The 21946-nt window shown below is 42.3% G+C and overlaps 3 protein-coding genes across 3 annotated transcripts; all 3 read right to left on the bottom strand.

Moving 5' to 3' along the window:
• Positions 1–505: 505 nt before the first annotated feature.
• On the bottom strand, positions 506–1735 carry LOC108124964 (Gustatory receptor 59d). The gene is made up of 2 exons (XM_017240928.2): positions 716–1735; positions 506–658 (listed from the first exon to the last, which is right to left on the bottom strand). Exons 1-2 carry the CDS (start codon positions 1733–1735, stop codon positions 506–508), a joined length of 1173 nt encoding a protein of 390 aa, XP_017096417.2.
• Positions 1736–1886: 151 nt separating this feature from the next.
• LOC108124965 (putative gustatory receptor 59d) lies at positions 1887–3113 on the bottom strand. The gene is made up of 2 exons (XM_017240930.2): positions 2094–3113; positions 1887–2039 (listed from the first exon to the last, which is right to left on the bottom strand). The coding sequence occupies exons 1-2, from the start codon at positions 3111–3113 to the stop codon at positions 1887–1889; spliced, it is 1173 nt and encodes a 390-aa protein (XP_017096419.2).
• Positions 3114–3343: 230 nt separating this feature from the next.
• Positions 3344–4568, bottom strand: LOC108124966 (putative gustatory receptor 59d). The gene is made up of 3 exons (XM_043210249.1): positions 4428–4568; positions 3551–3994; positions 3344–3496 (listed from the first exon to the last, which is right to left on the bottom strand). Exons 1-3 carry the CDS (start codon positions 4566–4568, stop codon positions 3344–3346), a joined length of 738 nt encoding a protein of 245 aa, XP_043066184.1.
• Positions 4569–21946: the final 17378 nt, after the last annotated feature.

The raw sequence follows: 21946 nt of genomic DNA, 5'->3' as shown, positions 1-21946 counted from the left end.
ATCTTATCTCCGCACAACCATGAACCAAGACAGGCTATCAAACTTGGCAATACTTTCCATCGAAAATGATGTAGCAGCATCACTCGATTACAATGATATTATTGCTGAATTTGCGGCAACCAAGGCCAGGAAAGTTATATTACAGAAGTAATATTTTGTTTTCATACAAAAACACAACATTTAATGTATTTTTATGATGCATCTAACGAAAGAATAAAAATGAAATATAATTCTTCATACCTATAAGCTTTAGATGATATAACCTTTTACACACCCAAAATACTTTGAATTTTATTCATATAAAAAAAAATTAACGCGTTCATATAGCAGAGAGGGAGGGGGGGGGGGGGGCGCAAATTTTTCGTTTTGCCCCGGGCGCCAGCAATTCTAGATCCGCCACTGGAACAAGCTAATGAGCCTCATGATAAATGACCGGGGCTAGGCTGGGACTATTAAGCGAAAACAATTTATAATACGAGTGTAGCGTGTTATTGGGTTATAGCGGTTAGGAATTCTCTATATCATATTGAATTAAGAGTATGGAATGCGTTAGCATGGAGCCTCCCAGGGCAAACGAAGAGGCGTAGTCCATTTCAAACATTCCAAAAACCCGCAGCTTGAACGGATTTCTGGCCAGGTTTAGGGTAAAGCTTTCAAACTGGAATGAGGACATATGAGGAGTATTATAGGGCTTATGTCGGAGGAATCTACTCACCACAGTTTCTAGTCGCTGATCCAGGCCAGGCTGGAAGTTTGTTCTCTGCTGGAGGAGCCGAACCATTTCCGCATGGGCGTCCAGCAAGTACATCACGTTGAGGCCGTTGAGCCAACAATCCAGATAGTAAAAGACCAGATACATTACTCCCAAGCCTCCAATGTAGATGTTTAGGAGCTTCGTCAGGGCCCCATACTTGTTGAGGCTAAAGAGCAGATAGACGTTTCCCACCATGGTCATGTAGTAGGTAACGATCATGCAGAGGATTTGCACTTGGTAGGTCTTGGACAGCTCCTCCGCCAGGGCGTGCAGTTCGGAATGGGTTTGGGCTATTTCCTCCAGCCGATCAGCAAGGTAGCAGCACTTGATCATGTAGACTCCCTTTCGGTTGGGAACGAGAGACTGCACTTCGCTGACCACGGCCCGGAGCTCCTTGTTTAGGAGGCAGTAGCGACCTCGGATGTGGGCCAACGCGATGAAAAACTGAGTGACGATCACATTGATTATGGCCATTAAGCTCATGATGGACCAGATTCCCACGGCCATGGTGAGTGTTAGCCTCCGTCGCAGGACCAAGAGGACAACCACCATCTGCAGGGTTTCGGCCATTAGGGCCGTAAAGAACTTGCTGACGATGGACCGTCGGCAGTACTGAATTATCTCCGGGTGCACCAGGCTCAGATTCATGTACGCGTTGAACAGCTCCATGAACCGTTGGCGATTACACCAGCGACTGACCAGGGCCAGGAAAACGCAGCACATCCTGACGAGGGCGATCGCCATGAACACGTAGGCGGTCATGGTGTTGGCACCTGCCCACATGCTACCGATGGTTTGCCGCTTAAGTATTTGCAGCAGCAGCATCAGGAACATGGTGGAGTGCGAAACGGCAGCCCACACTGTGGTTCGCTTGGTGGCCCGAGCCCTTCGCGCCTTCATGTCGTACTCAAAGTTGATGACGCCGGTGAAGCGTCCGTACTTGTAGCAGATGTAGAGGCACCATTCGACCAGGCTAGCCATGGCGGAAAACTAAACAAGGGTCTTCCGGACCTGTGTTTCTCATTGTTCCTCGTCCACCCTCGTAGCGTCGATAAGATGCAATCGACAATCAGGTAATTAGGGCTAGTACTTTAACCTTCGATCAAATATTAAAGTGATTTATTGGTTGGGGTTAGTAGTTCTCTACATCGTATTGTATTAGGAGTATTGCGTTTGTTATAAGGGAGTTCATCACGGCAAATAGAGAGGCAGGGTCAATGGTGTAGGCCCCGAAGAAGGACAGAGTCAGGGGATTCCGCGCCAGGTTCAGTTCAAAGTTTTCAAACTGAAAAATACAACGGCTTGGGTTAGGTTCTCCTTTTTGGGATAGACTACTTACGGCTATTTCCAAACGTGGGTCCAATCCAGGCGGCAGGGTAGATCTTTGCTTCAGAAGTGCAGACAACTCAGAGTGGGAGTTGAGGAGCCGAAAGGGGTTGTACGTACATAGATAACAGTCGCTAATGAAGATCACCATGTAGGCCGCTGCCAGAGCCTTGAAGAGAGGTGGCCAGTTTTCCGTGATGTTTGTGTACTTCCCGACACTGAAGATCAAGTAGGCAGTTCCCACAAAGTTCAGATAATACGCCATGAACATGCTTAGAATCTGCAGACCGTAGGTCTTCGACAAACATTCCGTAAGAGCTTGCAGGTTGGATTGTGCTGCGGCCAGTTCATCCAAGCTGTCGGCCAGGGCGCAGCACCTTGTCACAAAGACTCCGACTCCGCTTGGCACCAACGTCTGAGCTTCGGCCATGATACTCCCAAGTTCCCTAATCAGGAGGGTGTAGCGCCCTCTTATAATGGCAATGGCTACGTGGTACTGGGTTATGATCACATTTATGACGGCCGTAAGGATCGAAACTGAACATATCTGCAGAACCATAAATACGGTTAGGTGCTGCCACATCATGACCAGGCCCATCAGAAGCATCAGAGCGTCCAGGGCGGTGGAGAAAAAGCACTTGCTGACGATCCCGACGCGGCAGCACTGTGTGATCTCTGGGTGCTCGTGGACCAGGCAGCGGAAAGAGTGGAACAGCCGGATGAAGTGACGGCGGTATAGCCAGCGACTCACTAGGGATATCAGGATGCAGCCCAGCCTGAATCCTGCCATCGCCAAATACACGACCTCGTGGAGAATATTGGCTTGCCACCAAAAAAGTCGAAAGAACTTCACTTCCATCGCCTGATGGACCAGAAAGTATGTCAGTACTATTTGGGCGAGAGCTGCGTACAGGTTGGCCCGATTGGTGACCCGGGTGCGACCCGTTTTTAGGTCGATCTCGAAGTTCAAGACTCCGGTGAGCCGACCGTAAAAGTAGCCGATACATATGCACCATTTGACCGGGTCAGGCATGGTGAAGAACTGAATCGAATGGCTAGCCGAAGGGGTTGAAAGAGTCCCTCCGATGCCCGATGGATAAGGATTAATTATGCAAAGGGCTATTTGCTGATTGTATATTAGCAGACTGTGGTGTTTGTTTTAGCTCTTGGCTCTAATTATCCTCAGTGGGAACTGAGTTTCAGAAGCTATTTGTGGGAGTAGGTAGGATTTTATGTGGGTTATAGTTTTTAGATTACAATTCGTTAATAGTTTTGCATATCATACTGAATTAGGAGTATTGCATTGGTCATCAGAGAGTTGTAGATGGAGAATGAGGCAAAGCGATTACATTCAAGGACACTGCAGTACATAATCTTAAAGGGATTGCGGGCCAAGTTGAGCTGAAAGCTCTCAAACTGAAAAGAATAAAATAGAGTCTTATGTCAGAAAATGTCTAAGTTGGAACTTACAGTCAACTCCAGTCTCGGGTCCAGGCCATGTTGAAAAAGTGTTCTTTGCTGCAGCAACCCTACCATTTCCTTGTGGGCATCCAAAAGACGAAAAACTCTCCAGTTGTTCAGCACTATATCCACGTAGAACAGAATAATACAAGGAGCTGCCAAAGCCAGGATGATCGGCGGCACGTTATTGGTGAAGTTATTGGCTTTTCCCATGCAGAACATCGTGTACAGCCCTCCGATGATGTTCAAATAGGTGGTGATCGCCACGCAAAAGGTCTGTACGTCGTAGACCTTGGAGATGTGCCTCGTGAGCTCCTGGATGTACGACTGGGTGCGGGCGATCTCGTCGAGCTGGTCAGCCAAATAGCAGCACTTGGTCACAAACACTCCACGCCGCCTCGGAATCAGAGACTGAACTTCGGCTATCACAGCCTTCAGCTCCTCGTTCAGCAGCTGATATACCCCTTATCTTGGCCATGGCTAGATAGTGCTGGTGGATAACCACATTACTGACGGAAAAGAAGGCCGACATAGCACAGAAGTTCAAGGCCTGCGAAATGGATAGTACTCTCCAACCCACTAACAGGCCGAAGGTCAAATTGAAAAACTCAACTGCTATAATACTGAGGCCTTTTCCAATGATACCAAACCGGATGAACTGAATAGTCTCCGGGTGTTGCCTCAACAGCCGATGCGTGGATCGAAAAAGTCGCATAAATAGCCGACGTTTCGACCAACGGCTGAGTAACGAAAAGATCACACATAAAGTCCGCAATAAAATCAGGATCTTCAAAACTACTTCGCCTAACGAATTAGGTCTAATCCACAGTAAGGACAGCGGCATCGGGTTGCTCCAGTAATGGATAGTCAGGACCAGCAAAGAAACTTGAATGCAGGCCGCGTAAATTGTTGCCTTTTTGGTGGTCCTGGTTCTGCCAGTTTTCAGATCTATCTCATAGTTGATGGCTCCAATAAGGCGTCCATACCAGTAGGCTATAAGCAGGAACAGCTTGACAACGTTGGCCATGGCTCGAAAGCACACTGACTTCATTTTCGTGTTGACATTGCATTTAGTTTAATCAGCCATCGGTTAATATACTCAGCGATCAGGGACCCCCACAATGGTTGGGGAATACTGTCGTAGATCTTTTCAGAGGACTAATATTATACCCAAGCCTTTAAAGACTCATCAGCTTTAGGCTCGGCTTTCAAAGCAAATAGTTTATTATTTATTTCACACTCTAGAGTGGCTGCTGCGCCCTTCCATTAATCGAGGGTCTGCGGTTTGTGGTCTGATGCCCCAAGTGTTGAACATCTTGCACTGCGTTTTTGTTTGCCGAGGGATGTCGCAGCTCATGGCTTTACAAATATGGCCCTGTTTCGAGACCGAGAGGACAAAGATGCTGCAAATGGTGCTGATGTGGCAGCAGCGAACTTCCATGCCCGCAGAATGTTTGCTCAACACTTATTTTTAGTGAAAGGCTAGCAGGCATTTGCCGAGGAAGGAGGTCTAGGTATAAGCCAGTGAAAGGCATACCTCCGTGCACTGGAAGAAATGGATGATCTTTGAATTGAAATAAAGTCTTGGGAGGGCTTTCAAAGACCTCCTGAATTGGACTAGTAATATAAATATTACATTTATTTATTGTAATTAGTATAAGTAATTGTTTATGAACCCTTTTTCCCTGTGCAGTTGCAGCTGAAACCGAAACTGAAACTTCGACGTTCTCAAGTGCATATTAAACAGCGGAAGAGGGCGAGAGTGAGGCCCTCGGGTCGTCATCTGTAGCTGATGCTTCCCTCGAATGTCTCGAGAGTTTTGTTAACAAGTCTAGGTTACAAGCCAGCCAACCATCCATGCATCCATCCGTCCATCTATGCATCCATTCATTCAAGCACATAATGTACTTTAAAATTCCCACCAATCTGCTCGCTTGTTTCTATTTTTAATTTAAACTGCCACGGACGAAATGGCGAATGAATTTTTATAGTTTTGCATTTGTCATGCCGTCAAATGCCATGGAAAAAGGCGGAATTCCCCGACAGCCGGGTGTCAAAAATGTCGGGAATTTAGGCGACAAATCAAATGGCAGAAACGACTAAAAAGAGTAGGGATCAACGCTTTTACTCAAAAATGCAAACCGCCATGCAAAACCGGAAACGGATGCGTTCAAAATGGTTGCTGATTTTATGAAAATCCCATGCCGCATTCGGTCAGAGGCTGTTGCATACTTTTGGGCTGGCGGACTATCCAAGCAAGCGGATGGTCGACTTTATTAAGCATTGTGGCTGCGGAAATAAGATACTCTTATTCATTTATTTATTAGCAAAATTTAGTACAATATGTAGGACTCAGTATCTGAATACTATGACCCCTTTAAAGTCATTTTCTATGCAAATGACAGTAAAATTTCAGTCTATAATTGCCTCGTACCCCTCAGCTTGAACTTCATCAGCATAAAGAGCTCAAAAGTTTTACTCCTTGGCTCTCAAGTGCAGACGCCATTAATTAATATAAATGACGGCAGTTTCTAATGTTTGTTTTGGCCCATCGTGGCAGCCGCGGCAGGACTAATCACTGGGAACTAGTCCTCCAAACTAGACCCAGATCCCTGTTCGAGTGGCGGAGGAACATGTCGCGTTTGTTGGATGTCATTAAAAAAAATGAAGCAAAAGTGCCTCTTACATTACAACCCATAATTTTCGCATATTAGTCCTGGTTGACGGGGGCTTAAGGAGCTTCAGTTGGCTGGAGAGGGGCTGAGAATCATATGCACTTAACATGCAATTGCGTGCCTAGGACGAAGGACGAAGGACGAATGACGGAGAACGGAAAGGAAACGATGGCAAATTCGTCGAGCTGAAAATGAAAACATTATTCATAAGCAGACGACCCGCAGCAGGTCCTGAGACCAGGCAGGACCTCTGTCTGGACGTTGTTTTTACTGCCACACACTCACACACATGAGGGCCACTAACGAGTCTGAGCCTGGGTAACTGTAAACTTTACGTGCCCATGGCTCCCTTTTGGAGGCACTTAAAAAAAAGGCATTTAAGGTGAAGTTCCTCAACAATTTTATAGAAAATTTCACTTACACACTTTTCTTTCAGTGCACTGCGAAATGTAGAAGTAGAGAGCTTCGAGTGGCCTCGAAATCTTGAGCGTAATCAGAGGCGATATCAAAATCCCCGTGTGAGTTTCTAATGAACTGGCGTGCTCGGACTGGAGGTCCTTTGCATTCGGTCCGATTTATTGAGCCATAAAGGTGTCAAAATGCTCTGCTAGTTCAGTGCCTTTCATTGTGAATAATTAGAAAGACGTTTGCGTGTTGCCATCCCAATGCCGGCTCCCCCTCCGGGGCATCAGCATAAAAAAATCTCATTAAGCCAAATGTGTATCATAATGACTTTCCATTTACCTTTCCTTCGCACTCCTTCCTCCAGGACTTTTTCTTCTGCGCAGTGTTTGCTCTGGGTTTGGTAATTCATTAGGCCGGTAAATGAATGGACACCCAAGGTGGGGGGATGGATTTCGTTAGTTAATCATTGACTGGAGATTAGAGGCATTAAAGAGTTTAATTTCCCAAGGATTGGATTCCTATATGGTTCTGGGTATCTTTAAAGACTGGCTTTCAGTTCAATGGCTTCACTTTTGAGATTAATCAGATCCGAATTGGGCAAAAAAACCTAGATAGTTTGCAAGGACCCCTGATGATTGTTTGCACAATTTATATGCATTAGCTGACTGTTACTTCATCATCATTAGCAGCTCCTCCCGCAGCTCCCACCCGGGGGCGTATCCGCTTTAATTACATGCTAATTATCCACGAATGACTCGGCAGGATCGAGCCAGATGAGTTGCACTTCTGGTCTGTGTGTGTGCCTGATTAATTTCCTTAAGAAAGGGCCCTGCCCCGCCTCCCCGTCCCTCTCAAGCGGAAAAAAATGGAAAACTGCAAAAAGGAATTCGAGTCTATTTGCGGGAGGGAGCCAAGGAGCAAAATTCACAGCCAAATTGGGATCAAGTTGTGGTCGGAATTCGGCTCGAGCTGTCCTCGAGTGCTTGTCGGACATGGCTTCTGTTCGATTTGGATGCTTTTGTGGTCAGTGTGGTCGGAGGTGGGTGGATGAGAATTGTGGCATTTCTCCCCCTCATCGACCCCCTCAACCGAAAAGTGGATCCTTTTCATGCAGCGTGTGAAATATGCGGAGCACTCAGAGCCAAGGAGTCCTGCCTGGGGCAACTTTTGTTGTTTGTTGGTCAAATTGTCGTAAATTAGTTTTAACACCTGACTGAGTGGCTTTTCGAGTATCTGTTTGTGTGTGCAGGGTGCTGGTGTGTGTGTGTGCCAGGGAGAGTTTTCCGATTCATTCTCAACAAGTTTCCTGGCCACTTTGTATGTGGGCGAACCCTTTATTTTCGTTCTACAGTGGGCACTGCTTAAGGATAACCTCATTTAGAGGATGACAGGCCTACAAATATTAAAAAAAAAGAAAGGTTCTTACTTCGAAAGGCATTCTTGATCCATTTTATTAAAAACCATTCGTATTATTTCCTGTTTTTGTTATGTAATCGCTACTGTACGGGAGTTCTGACCTTTTCATATGGCTTCTGGTGGTTAAAATTAATGTAATCGGCTTTGTTTAGCCATAAACTAGATTCGAACATAGCTTTTCAATTAAATCGAATGCCGAAAAGGCCGAAAACTTACTCGCCCATTGACTCTTAAGTGGAACGTGTGTTTAAAATTCCCATTTTGAGGTTGGGGCTTCGAACTTTGAAGATGCCGTTTAAAGTCTCACTTCCGGGGACTTCCTGGGACTTTCTACGACATCCTTGGACTGATGTCCTATTTACGTATTCACACGGATATGCCATCTGCGGTGGCGCGACCCCAGCATCTCGATTATGCGCCTTATGCCTCATCATTAATTACAATGTACTTCTCGGTGGCGCTGACTTTCCGTCGGGCTTTGTGTGCTGGTTTTCCCTTGTTTTTCCTCCATTTCTCCATTTTCCAGCATTGCTTTTTGATTTTGGCCCTTGAAGCGTCGCGGTAGCCGCCATTTTCCCCTCCCGTACGCCTTTGTCTATACGTGTGTGTGTCCGTTTGTGTGCATTTTTCATTTCCGCTTTGTCGCTGCGGCATTTCCGTTCATTTTTCACATATTTTTACGCCGGCGAGACGATGACTTCACATATGTGTGCCCTGTCTGTGAGTGTGTGTGCTGGAAAAATGAAAACTTGCCTTTTTTGTCGTGGCTTGCAATTCATTTTTCATGTCACCAGCTCCTTCAGCGTCCTTGTCGCCTGGATTTGCTTTAAAGCTTTCGGTAATCCTTTTAGAAATTACATTTTCGTTCACCACCCATGCGTGGGTTTTATGCCTTTTCCCCGCCCATCCGCCTCCTCTTATGTCCCCTCTCATCCAACTACAATGTTGTCAATACTTTGAACAATGAGATGATGCATTCATTTTAAGACTTTCACCTGAGACCTTTACAAAGTGCCACCCACATGCAGTGAGAGAAAAGTAAGGTCATCCATTGGTACACCCTGAGGAGCTCCAAATATATCTAAGCTTCAGAATAAGCTTTCCCTCAGTGCATCCGGGAGCGTTTAGTGCCCTGACCCCGTCCGGGTCTTTGATTTCGGACGGCCCTAAGAAGTCATAAACCACTCAGTGGCCACCTGAAAGTACCACAAATATTTGCCGCTAACCAACTGGCTGCCTGCAAATCTGCTGTCCTGCCGTCTCTCGTCCTGCCACCCTGCCAGCCCTTCCCCATCTCACGTTCGTTTAGTTTGTGCTGGTTTTATGTGCTTTACTCTTTCGCCTTTTGATATATGGCCATTGCAGGCTTCGCTTTTCCACGTTTCCACCTTTCCAAATTGCCATTTTCCACAGGTACCCACCACATGTATATACATATATATTATATATATCCTTGTATGTGTATGGATGTCTCTTTTGCTGTGTGTGTGTGTGTGTAAAACCGAAAGTGCTGCCATTTATTTTATTGCCACCTCAAGAGCACCAGCAACTCCAGCTGTCCTGGCAGTGTCCAGGACGCGGCGATGAGTAAAAACTTTGAAAGCTGCCATAAAATAAACTCGAACCGAACAAACCCCACAAAAAGAGGAGAATATACATATATATTTATATACAGATATAGAGTATAGTCGGGCGGGAAGCTGCGGTGGAATTGAGAAGAAAAGAAAAGTGACCCAAATGTTGTATTTTTACAGTATTTGGATTTGTGCAGCGCTTCGTGTGTTTTTATGATGGGATTTTAACGAAATTTGCTTGTCTGGCGTGGCGATTGAATGCCTCCTCCGCCCAAGCTTCCTTCGCCCAAAAAAAGTGTATCCTGCTCCTCGCCAACTGATGTCCTGCAGCAGAGTGGAGTAGAGGGTGTAGTGCTGCAGTGGCAGAAGAATCGCTCTGATGGGTTTTTGTGTCACCGGGGTTACCGTAATGGGCAGCTTATTAGGGGCAATCAGGTGCAGTTGTCAGGTCATTGTCTTGCCACTCCGGAGTCCGGGCACTGGTTTCTGGCCTGGTCCAATGGATTTGGGTCGATGGCGGATGTGGGCTAGCAATTGGTTACCAATTCTTGTCAAGTGGCCCCCTCGATAAAGGGAAGCTCTTCTTCACCCCAGATAATAATTGAGAATTTTAGGAACCAGCTCCACCTAGTTGGCCCTCCGAAAGTGACACTTTTTTCAGATGTCACTTATGGTAACTAGAGGACAAAAAAGTTGAAGATGACTCGCCCTTTTTGGCTAAAGAATTTGTTAGACACTGCCGCAGCAAAAACAATGCACCAAAAAAGTCAAAGTTCCGCACTGATTCACTCTACTTTATACCATATAAATATTAGCTTGTACTCTCACACACCCAGCCACTGACAGGATCAGCACATGGCGTACTCATAACCCAAAAAAAGGGAAACAATTTTATGGTTTTTGTGGCCAAGTTGGTTCGGAAGTGGGGCTTCTGCCGGCTCGTGGGATTATTGTTATTGGTGCGCTGCTGTGGAGAGTGCTTAACAATTTAGAAGGTCCTAATTGACAGCATTAGGATTCAGGAAAATTGACAGGCCCCCGAGTCTGCGGCTCATAAGTATGCTTTAAAATGTTCTCGGTTAGTTTTTCTTCTCGGTTGGAGGAGGTGGGCCGCTCAAACATTTACAAATATTTTATGAGCACTTAACTTGGGACACTCGTGCTCTCAAGGATACATAGAGAGTGGGCTGAGGCTGTGGCTGTGGCTGAGCAGGGAGTGGGAGGGATAAGACTCGCAATAAAAAGTCAACAACGGCTTGACAGTGGGTCTGGGGTGTGGGTATCCCTCTCCTTCGAAGAGGAGGTGCCTTGGTCGAGACAAAAGTTGTGCGTGATAGTCTTGGCGAAGGATGACGACGAGGATGAGGATGACGATGACGATGCAGCATGACATGTTTGCCAAGTTCTAAATTAAATCAATTTAATAAGCTGTCAATAATGCAGGGCGGCAAGGGACAAAGAACGAGGCAAGTAGAGCAAACCTAAGTGAGTTAAGCAAGCGAGAAAAATAAATGGAGTTTCAGTTACAGCTGGATGTGGAATAAATTGAATGAGGTTTCTTAAATAATTAAAACAAATACACACGCTCCTTAAGAGTACCTCTATGCTATTTATAAACGACTTGTATTACCCGTTTGATTACAGGTAGGCGTTAATTACATTACCTTTGATGGCCTGCTTATCACTTGCAACCTTATCACTTGTATATGCATAAATAAAGTGTGCCCAGGTCTATTAATAGGGCCGGCTGACATGTCACATTACCTAAGGCATTTTATTGTGGCTTTAAGCCGGTTAAGCTGAGACGGAAAAAAGGATGTGGCAAAGATAAACGGAAACCAAATCTTTGCCAGGTTATGTAGGCGGCAGTGAGAGATTGTGTATATTTTCATGGCAACATACGATATTATTTCCTATCTCGGGACAAACGTGATGTTCAACCAATGGTCCAGTTCCTCTTCCCTTTCTTTAGTCCTTTGCTTTTACTTTGCTGCTCTATCCTTGTTGCGATTTCCATAACTATAAATATCGATTACCTTTGCTGTCAGGCATCGCCCCGAGTGCTTAAAGTTGCCATCAGACTGGCCCATCCCTACCCGCCCACTCGTCCGGATACAGTGGAGACTGTCGAAGAAAGCCAGAGAAAATGGCAGATTTCCTTCGTTGGCTATGGTTTGGGCTCACTGTGGCATGCAAAGATAGGCAAATACACCCACTAACACTCCCACATGCGGAGCAGCTCAATGGAAAGCAACTTGAGGCTGTCATTGTTTCCTCCCTGGCCTCCTCCCGGTCCTACTGCGGGCTTGTCTCTGTCTCGTATCTCTGACGCCTTTATGCTCCAGCTATTGCTATTTCTCTTTACTCCGCTTACACTGTTACCTGCCTTATTTTTCTCTTTGACAAATAAATTGACATGCCACATTGCGATAGCGACGAATAAAATTCCCCCACTGGCCCACTCGTCCTTCCCCACACACACACACAAGCACACACGTCCATCGCACACCCACGCACACGCACGCAGGCAAAATATACTCACGTTTGGGCTTTATCCCGTTATTTGCTTGGGAATAAATAATCGGTTAAGTCTCGGCAATAAAGCGCTAAAATAAATATAAATTTTAATTGGTTTTAATGCGGATAATCAAAAAATAGTATTAGTATGAGCATAAAATCCAAGCTCAAGTATAAGCATTAAATACTCTGGACTCAGTAGGGTATAAATTGCTGCAACATGAAGGCGAATTGTATCGACATGAACTCGGTTTAGAGACGACATTTGAAGGTTGCTCTGGCGATGATGGTGCGTGAGTCCTCGTGTTTCCGTCCCTACTTCCGCCCCACCACCTGCCACTGAACTGCGTTCTTTCTTCCGCAACGAAAACAATGAAATGTCAGGCACGTACCAAAGAAATTCGTTTACTTCGACTGTTTTCCTTTTCTCTCGACCATTTCCACTCTTAGCCCCTTCCCAGGCTCAGCCCCTTTTTTTTTTTGGTATTTCTGCCGACTAGCTTGGAGAATTTGACGTGCAACGTGAACGTCGACGCCAGGAAAGAAAATAAATATGCCACAATATGTTAACGACAAGTCTGCCTTGGCCTCCAGTCACCTGCCTCCCAGGGCCACGCCTCTCTCTGCAGAATGCCTCTCTGACATTAGCACTTTTGGGGGCCAGGGCCACAGTAAGACACAAACTTGGTCCTTCGTTCTTGAAATCATTCCTAAAATATTATTTTAAAATTCTATTTTTAATAGAGAATGTTTTAGTTCCCTTATAAAACTATTAAAGTCTAAATTTTGATTACAAGTTTCTCTAACTTTTTCTTTCTGTGTATGGGGGACTACGTGCCAAGTTATACTTTTGGTGCTGACTGTAAATAAATATTATTTAAGCGACACTAAAAAATTGTATTCGATTATTCAGCAAATGCTAAGATAAATGAACGGTCCTGGGGGTGTCCTGGGGAGGAAGAGTGGAGAAAGGCGATGGAGAGAGTGGCTTACCACGAATTATGTGCAATGAATGGAATGTGCCGACATAAATCATTACAGAAGATAGCTCTTTCCGTCTACCCTGTCTGTGTGTGTGTGGCTGTGTGTTAGTTTCCATTTCGCCCAAAAGTACGCAATCATTTTTCAATAAGCTGTATTAGCTTGTCAGCCGACAGATGGCGCGGCAAAGGCTAACACGCCCGTCACACATACATACATATAGTACGATATCCTGCTCATATCGAGGCCTGAAATCGGGAAAAACATTCAAATATTGTCTTCCTTTAGGAGAACGCCCCGTGGGCTTCTATATGTCTGTGACAGAGTTGTAACACGGATGTTTTATCCAATATAAGGGTGTTCTCTTTTACGACTTCCCATTAAATTGTATTAGTCCTTCCTTGTTTATAATCTATAGAATCACCCTGCTAAGTGGTGATAAAATGTAACTACAGTTCTGGAATAGATTAAATTTCAACAGCTCAATAGAATTCAATTGATAAGCCATTTTGTCAGTTAGAGTCAGTTATTTAGATGCAATTGGGAAATATGTACATATGTATTTGGGGATCCCGAAGTGAATCTGTTTTGTGGAATCTTTCCCGGAGTGGAAAAATTGTAATCACAACTAGCAGGTTTTCGGGTCGGCAGTGCAGTTGCCAATTGGCCAAAATCGCTCAACCACGGCCGCCAATAAGTTTGGCAATAAAGCCATTTGCTCCCTCAGTTTGGCCGTAATTACAAGTTAATGGTGTCCGCATGTAAGCTGTTTCCAGTGCTGTTGCCACTGTACTGCCGGCAGTGCGTCTTGTTGGTAATAACTTTATTAATTACGTCCTCGGACTCGGACTCGGCAGGACACTTGCAAGAAGCCACTGGCTGGGCAACAGCTGCTCGCTTTTTGTGTGTGCCTTATTAATTTATTCAATTTCCCCTTTTTACGGCCTCTCCAAGTGAATTAGCAGCTGGAGTGCTTTCGGCACTCTCTCTTGGCCACTTCATTTCCTTTTCCGCGCCCCAAAGGGAAGTTTAAAGTGGATTCATAAGCTTAAGCAGCTTTGGATTTTCATTTAGTCGGAAAAATCATGCTTTTCAATAGAAAATATTAAGCCACTTTTCCGATTAAAGTCCAGTTTAATGTTTCTGTTTTGAAAAGAACTGCGTGTATTTGAAGCCAATCTATGAGCCAAGCGATTATCATTATTTATTTATATTAGCCCAAGAATTATTCATTAGCTCACTATGGATTAACAGTTTGGTTTAAGTTAAGTTGCACTTTTTGAGACCAAAGTCTGATCATTGATGCAAATCCATCTGAGTATCTATTTTTTGGTTTGTAAAGCAACTATCTTAATGGCTAATGGTGGCACAAATCACTGACAACCAATCTTTGGGGACGGAGCCTCTTCAAGGACCGCCGACTGTTGCTTAAGCTCTGGCCCGGCCCCCGGGGTCCGACCTGCCTAAACGCCCACTAGCCTGTTCACATATGGCAACTATTTCCCGCAAATTGGTATAAATGATGGTGGATTAAGCCAAATGCTAGCCATAAATAAGAATTCCGCACGTACAGGGAATGAGAAATGAAGGGTGAAGACTAGAAGCCGACGATTCTGTTACTCTTTTTGGTAACATCTCAGAGCTTCTTCAGTTGAAATTTTGTGCTTCTGTAATGTGTGGGTACTGTGAGTTCAAAAACAGAACCAAGATGCAAGGTGTTCTGCAAGGTCCAGAGGATATACCTTAGGGACGTATGGATGGGAGTGAAGGGCGTGCACTTCTTGTGGTCTTAGACTTAGCTCGACGGATGGGGGAGGTTCTTTTTCACGTATCCATACTACACATCATCAAAATAAATTAAGTGCACTAGCTCGAAAATTCAAGAAGAAACCCGGATGATTTTACTTTATAATCAAATCCGAAAACAGAAACAAATCCCCTAAAATACAAATAGCTTCAGAAGAGAGAGAGAGTGATTTCGATCAGTTTTAGGGTAATTAGATGTCCATTATACCCTAGTCTTAACCCACCCGACCTTGGCGAGATCTACGACGTTTGATTCGCCCCATATCACAATTCTATGTGATACCTATTGTGGTTCCAGCGTGGCTATTTAGGGGTTCGGCGGCGGAACGGTTAGAGCCTTAAGCCCTCATGAAGTTCAAAATATTCAAATAAATAGTCTTATAAAATTGATTCATTTTACTAATTAGGGTTTTCTATTTAAATAAAATAATATCGCCTTAAAATCTATAACAATTCATTTCGTTATCATTCATGTTTAAATTTAGATATATATATATATAAGAAAAAGAATTAATATTATTGGATTAAGTTAAAGAGTTAAATTTAGCTACATTTTGAAATTAAAATATTAAGAAATAATAAATTTGCGAGGATATATATTCAAATGATTCAAGATTCATGGCTCATAAATTTAAGGTATAAATCAAAAGACTGAGTAATTTCTTTCAGTGGTATTCACTTACCGAAGTTCACCGCCGTTGAGCTCAAGGACAGGAATGCTATAGGTGTTTATAATAATAATTAATAATAAATAATACAATAAATTTGCTTGGCCATGCTCGAATATTATCGCAAGTTCGTATTTCGATTAAATTCCAAATATTACTCTTTTAAATTCATCGTGACTTATATATATATAAATGTATATTTATTTATATGAAAATTAATCATGAAAATTTAGATACAAATAAATTCGAATTTTTTTTTAACATTAATTTAATTGAAAAATTATCATCAAAAATAAGAAGGTGCGAGGGAAGTTGTCTTCCGTGAAAACTCCATAATAAACTGAACAAAATAATAAACTTTAGCTTTCTATAATAGTTAAGCAGGCCAATGTTCATAAAATTTCACTGCTAATAATACAACCGCATATATAATTCGCAGGAGTTTTCTCTCCTTGTAGCGAAATTAAGGTGTCCATTATGCCACCGGAAAACTGCAGCCGCCTTTCGACTCCAAAATTAAATAAAATTATTCCATCCGATCTCATCGGATTTATTCTGTCGAATAGCGCTGAATTCCTTGGATCCTTAAACTAGACGATTACATAATGGCGTACTAGTCAATTACGTAACTCCTTGCTAGCCGATTGCATAACTCGGTACTAGCCGATTGCATAACTCGGTACTAGCCGCACTGGCACGTGGCACTGAGGAAAATAAATCTTTAAAGAATACTGCACTGTACTAACTTCAAAACATACCTGGCTTAAAATCACTAAATCACTATTTCACTTAATCCACAGCAACTTCCGTTGGGGCTTAATAATTTTTCCCATATATTCAATTATAATAAAAACGAGTTTAAATATAGGCTTAATAATACAGCCTTATCGCATAAGCGTATGCAAGTTAGTGTCTAAGCTTCCCTATGCAAATCTAGCCCTAACTATGCTAGAATTAAAAGCTCTCAAAAGCTTTCACATAACTGATGCTGCACTATGTATTATCTCGATATGCAAAAACCAATAGATAAGAATCGCGTGATATTTTCGTTCGCTTATCCAAGGTGACCGGAGAATACTAGATACAACACAATAAGCTTTTCAAAATATCTTAATTTCTATGTTTTCTGTATTATGGATGCCCAATTGGAAATCCACACACTACACCACAGTTAATGCCACAAAAATCTTATTCGCAGGGGTCATTAACTGAAATTACTAATATTAACCAAAAAAAACTATTTTTATTTTACTACTTGTATGTCCTTTAAATGATAAGTTCCTAATATTTTTCCTGCCTCATTTACCAATTCATAATAAGGAACTGAAAATCTTGGGACTGCTCAAGCTAGGGACCAACTTAAAAGATTTCCAGAAATCAATTCCTAAATAAACGTCCTGGGTTAATGTTGGGATAACGTAGAATTCAATAGGCTTTGTTTCGCCACGATAAGAAATGTTAGTAACATATTTTCCTACCACGGAACATTTATTATTATTAGCCGTTCGAATATTTCCCGAACATTTCTTAAGTTTGTGATTGCTCATAATTTCGGTAGCCACGTTCAATTCAATCATTAAATTATTGTTTGCAAGAGAAAGCCGGTTAACCGAGCAACTACTATTGCAAACTGGACAAATTGACTTTGCTTGTAAAAGTGGCATTAAACAGCTGTAATGAAATTTATGATTACAAGGAGTAGTTGCTAACATCTCATTTAATGTCACAGGTTCGCAACAAATGGAACAAATAGTTTCCTGCTCTCCTACGCTTTCAGCTGGATTTTCTAAACTGTGTCTTACTGCCATGGTGAAATACTATATTATCTCTCCGATACACAAATGATTAAATAAAAAAAAATATAGAATTATAAATATAATAATAAAAAAATATCAAAATCAACAAAAATCAAAATCAAAATCAATAAATCAAAAAAAAATTAAATCCAAAAATCAAAATCAAATCAAATCAAAATAAAAAAACAAATTTAGTCCGCCACCAAAACTCCTATATAGCTCTTCGGGAATCCGAAGTGTGCTGGAACAAAAAACTGATAAAATAAAATCTCTCTTTCTCTGATTCTATTTGGGGATACACTATTAAATTACTGACTCGTATACTTCCGATAAAATGTACATCCGGTTGGTCAAGAGCTAAAATTCCTCCAGCTACTTGCAGTTCCTAACCAGGATCTATTATAGGGACCTGATACGTCTGAAATTATAGAGCTTGGTGAGGTCTGGTTATGCACCGCAGTCGCTCTGGTCGATCAGTCCAATCTGCTGAACTGCAATCGCAATTCCGAGAGACGAACCGCTTATGAATTCCATTACTCTCCAAGTTCAACAGACTTCATAGGTATGACGAGAAAAAAAAATACTACTTCGATATATAATTGTCTGACGGGTCAAGATGCCAAAAAAACTCTAACTTCTTGCAGTTCCACGAAAGACTAAAAAAATAAAAAGGAATCTGACTAGTTAATAGCTTCTAAAGCTAAAACTCTAATCAGGCCCCTGAAGTTGGGCGCCAATTTTGTAATGTGTGGTTACTGTGAGTTCAAAAACAGAACCAAGATGCAAGGTGTTCTGCAAGGTCCAGAGGATATACCTTAGGGACGTATGGATGGGAGTGAAGGGCGTGCACTTCTTGTGGTCTTAGACTTAGCTCGACGGATGGGGGAGGTTCTTTTTCACGTATCCATACTACACATCATCAAAATAAATTAAGTGCACTAGCTCGAAAATTCAAGAAGAAACCCGGATGATTTTACTTTATAATCAAATCCGAAAACAGAAACAAATCCCCTAAAATACAAATAGCTTCAGAAGAGAGAGAGAGTGATTTCGATCAGTTTTAGGGTAATTAGATGTCCATTATACCCTAGTCTTAACCCACCCGACCTTGGCGAGATCTACGACGTTTGATTCGCCCCATATCACAATTCTATGTGATACCTATTGTGGTTCCAGCGTGGCTATTTAGGGGTTCGGCGGCGGAACGGTTAGAGCCTTAAGCCCTCATGAAGTTCAAAATATTCAAATAAATAGTCTTATAAAATTGATTCATTTTACTAATTAGGGTTTTCTATTTAAATAAAATAATATCGCCTTAAAATCTATAACAATTCATTTCGTTATCATTCATGTTTAAATTTAGATATATATATATATAAGAAAAAGAATTAATATTATTGGATTAAGTTAAAGAGTTAAATTTAGCTACATTTTGAAATTAAAATATTAAGAAATAATAAATTTGCGAGGATATATATTCAAATGATTCAAGATTCATGGCTCATAAATTTAAGGTATAAATCAAAAGACTGAGTAATTTCTTTCAGTGGTATTCACTTACCGAAGTTCACCGCCGTTGAGCTCAAGGACAGGAATGCTATAGGTGTTTATAATAATAATTAATAATAAATAATACAATAAATTTGCTTGGCCATGCTCGAATATTATCGCAAGTTCGTATTTCGATTAAATTCCAAATATTACTCTTTTAAATTCATCGTGACTTATATATATATAAATGTATATTTATTTATATGAAAATTAATCATGAAAATTTAGATACAAATAAATTCGAATTTTTTTTTAACATTAATTTAATTGAAAAATTATCATCAAAAATAAGAAGGTGCGAGGGAAGTTGTCTTCCGTGAAAACTCCATAATAAACTGAACAAAATAATAAACTTTAGCTTTCTATAATAGTTAAGCAGGCCAATGTTCATAAAATTTCACTGCTAATAATACAACCGCATATATAATTCGCAGGAGTTTTCTCTCCTTGTAGCGAAATTAAGGTGTCCATTATGCCACCGGAAAACTGCAGCCGCCTTTCGACTCCAAAATTAAATAAAATTATTCCATCCGATCTCATCGGATTTATTCTGTCGAATAGCGCTGAATTCCTTGGATCCTTAAACTAGACGATTACATAATGGCGTACTAGTCAATTACGTAACTCCTTGCTAGCCGATTGCATAACTCGGTACTAGCCGATTGCATAACTCGGTACTAGCCGCACTGGCACGTGGCACTGAGGAAAATAAATCTTTAAAGAATACTGCACTGTACTAACTTCAAAACATACCTGGCTTAAAATCACTAAATCACTATTTCACTTAATCCACAGCAACTTCCGTTGGGGCTTAATAATTTTTCCCATATATTCAATTATAATAAAAACGAGTTTAAATATAGGCTTAATAATACAGCCTTATCGCATAAGCGTATGCAAGTTAGTGTCTAAGCTTCCCTATGCAAATCTAGCCCTAACTATGCTAGAATTAAAAGCTCTCAAAAGCTTTCACATAACTGATGCTGCACTATGTATTATCTCGATATGCAAAAACCAATAGATAAGAATCGCGTGATATTTTCGTTCGCTTATCCAAGGTGACCGGAGAATACTAGATACAACACAATAAGCTTTTCAAAATATCTTAATTTCTATGTTTTCTGTATTATGGATGCCCAATTGGAAATCCACACACTACACTTCTTAATTACGAAATCATGATGATAGAAATAAATTATTTAAAGGATTTATTCATAGTTAATTAAAATTCTTGGAGCCCTTTCCGGGCAGCGTATATCGCAATCCCAAGGCAAGCATCTCCCCCGAGGAAGGCCAGGCAAAGCAAAACGCAGAAAAGTAGGCAATGATTTTTATTAATTGATAAGCATTTGCAACAAGTTGCACAGACACATGAGTCAACACACGCCGCACACACTCGCTGGGTGTTTATTTGAGTCCTTCTCCCCGAACAAGTTTCATATTTGAGGTGGGATTTATCATGCAAGATCATCGCAATGCGATAGAGCCCACGAGGGCTTTGAGTGAAACTAGAACACACTCTGAAAGGCGACGCAAGGATGTGGTGTGGGCGGGGCTTTACTGGGAAAAGCTACATCAAAGCTAGCGGAATTTAAGGTTTAAATTACACAGAAAAGGGAATAAAGGAGGCCCCAAATACTTCAGGCCCTTAGGATGAGGAATTCAAGGCAGACTCGAGATTCCTGGCATCGATTCGTGTTTTCTTCCACGAGACAGATGGAGGCCGCACACAAGCAGTGTAAAAATAATTAATAATTTTTACCAACTAATTAATAGCGAAATTTCCAAACTTTCCAGGGGCATTCACGGCTGACTAATTCGCCAAGCTAACAAAGCGAAGAAAGGCGAACGAGGCTAGGGAAAAAATGCATTCTTCAAACTTGGTCAATACGGAGAGGCAAAAAAAGGGGGCTCCACACTCACACTCCGGCATCGGGGCCCGGTAAGTTCCTTAAAACTTTTTTCAAACTTCCAGGCCCTGTGCATAAAGTTTGCGCTTTTCTTGGGCCATAAAGCAGCGAATATGGCAGGCCGGAGGGGGGTAGAAAAATGTGCACTTGTCAGCAGAAGAAAGCGCAAAGCGGGGAAAGTAGCAAAGAAATCAAGGCGGACCCACAGAGACTTCAACTCGAACCAAAACCAAACAAAACTGCAGTCGGAATCATTAAAAAAATGAAAGCGTAATTGATAAAGGGAATGCGGGCTGGTACCGAAAAAAGTGGGGGGACATGCACTGGAAAGAAATCATATGTGTCACTACCCATATACATTTTTATTTAAAGGACAATACTAGAGCGTCTTTCCAGTTAATATCCCAATAGTACCTATATCCCCCTTAAAATTGATTAAGGAAACACTCAATTTTCGTACTGTGTGCGCTCTTGATGGCTCGAGTTTATAGCGATGACATCGTTAAAAGTCTGCCCAAGTACACTTCTCATGGAGTATGTCTTCTGCTTCCAATCCCTGACCCACTCCCTGGGTTCTCCGACTCTCCCGCGTTTCTCTTACAATCTGAAGAGACTATTCAAGTGCCGAATTAGTGGCCACAAATTGGCCTGACTTTCGGCAGTGAGGCCTGAGGCGGGGACGGGCCAGGATTCATTGCACCAGATGGAAGATTAAGGAACGTGTGGTTAACAGTTAGCAATCTTGGTGAATTTTTCAACCTCTTCCGCTCCAAGCCCTCTACTCCCTGGCCACCAGCCGGAAAGCCCGGAAGAACTTCTTGTAAAATGCAAATGAGAGAAATATTTTCGCTCTGCCTCGCTTTGGCCATTTGAAATATTTGGGAAACTAAAATGGCATTTTGTGTGTATTTTGCCGGGAAACAAAAGCCGCCTTTCAAGCCCCACTGACCCCACTTGGCCTGGCCGGGTAGGGAAAGCGCAAAAAAAGTAATAATAAAATTGCCGTTCAACCTTTTCCACGGTACTTAAGCCGAACTAACAAAAAGTTCGCTTTATTTTCCCCTTCTGTTTGACTTTGCCGAGCAGGGCGAGCAAGGACTCCAGAA

Source organism: Drosophila bipectinata, chromosome 2R (genome assembly GCF_030179905.1).
Source record: "Drosophila bipectinata strain 14024-0381.07 chromosome 2R, DbipHiC1v2, whole genome shotgun sequence".
Classification (NCBI taxonomy): Eukaryota; Metazoa; Arthropoda; class Insecta; order Diptera; family Drosophilidae; genus Drosophila; species Drosophila bipectinata.
The sequence above is the reverse complement of the archived record's forward strand: the minus strand, read 5'-3'. Positions and strand labels throughout refer to the sequence as shown.

Coding starts and splice junctions, on each gene's coding strand:
- LOC108124966 (XM_043210249.1), bottom strand. CDS start 4,568: ATGGCCAACGTTGTCAAGCTGTTCCTGCTTATAGCCTACTGGTATGGA. Junction 3,995..4,427: donor TTTACGCGGCCTGCATTCAA/GTTTCTTTGCTG, acceptor GGGGTATATCAG/CTGCTGAACGAGGAGCTGAA. Junction 3,497..3,550: donor ACCCGAGACTGGAGTTGACT/GTAAGTTCCAAC, acceptor TATTCTTTTCAG/TTTGAGAGCTTTCAGCTCAA.
- LOC108124964 (XM_017240928.2), bottom strand. CDS start 1,735: ATGGCTAGCCTGGTCGAATGGTGCCTCTACATCTGCTACAAGTACGGA. Junction 659..715: donor ATCAGCGACTAGAAACTGTG/GTGAGTAGATTC, acceptor TCCTCATTCCAG/TTTGAAAGCTTTACCCTAAA.
- LOC108124965 (XM_017240930.2), bottom strand. CDS start 3,113: ATGCCTGACCCGGTCAAATGGTGCATATGTATCGGCTACTTTTACGGT. Junction 2,040..2,093: donor ACCCACGTTTGGAAATAGCC/GTAAGTAGTCTA, acceptor TGTATTTTTCAG/TTTGAAAACTTTGAACTGAA.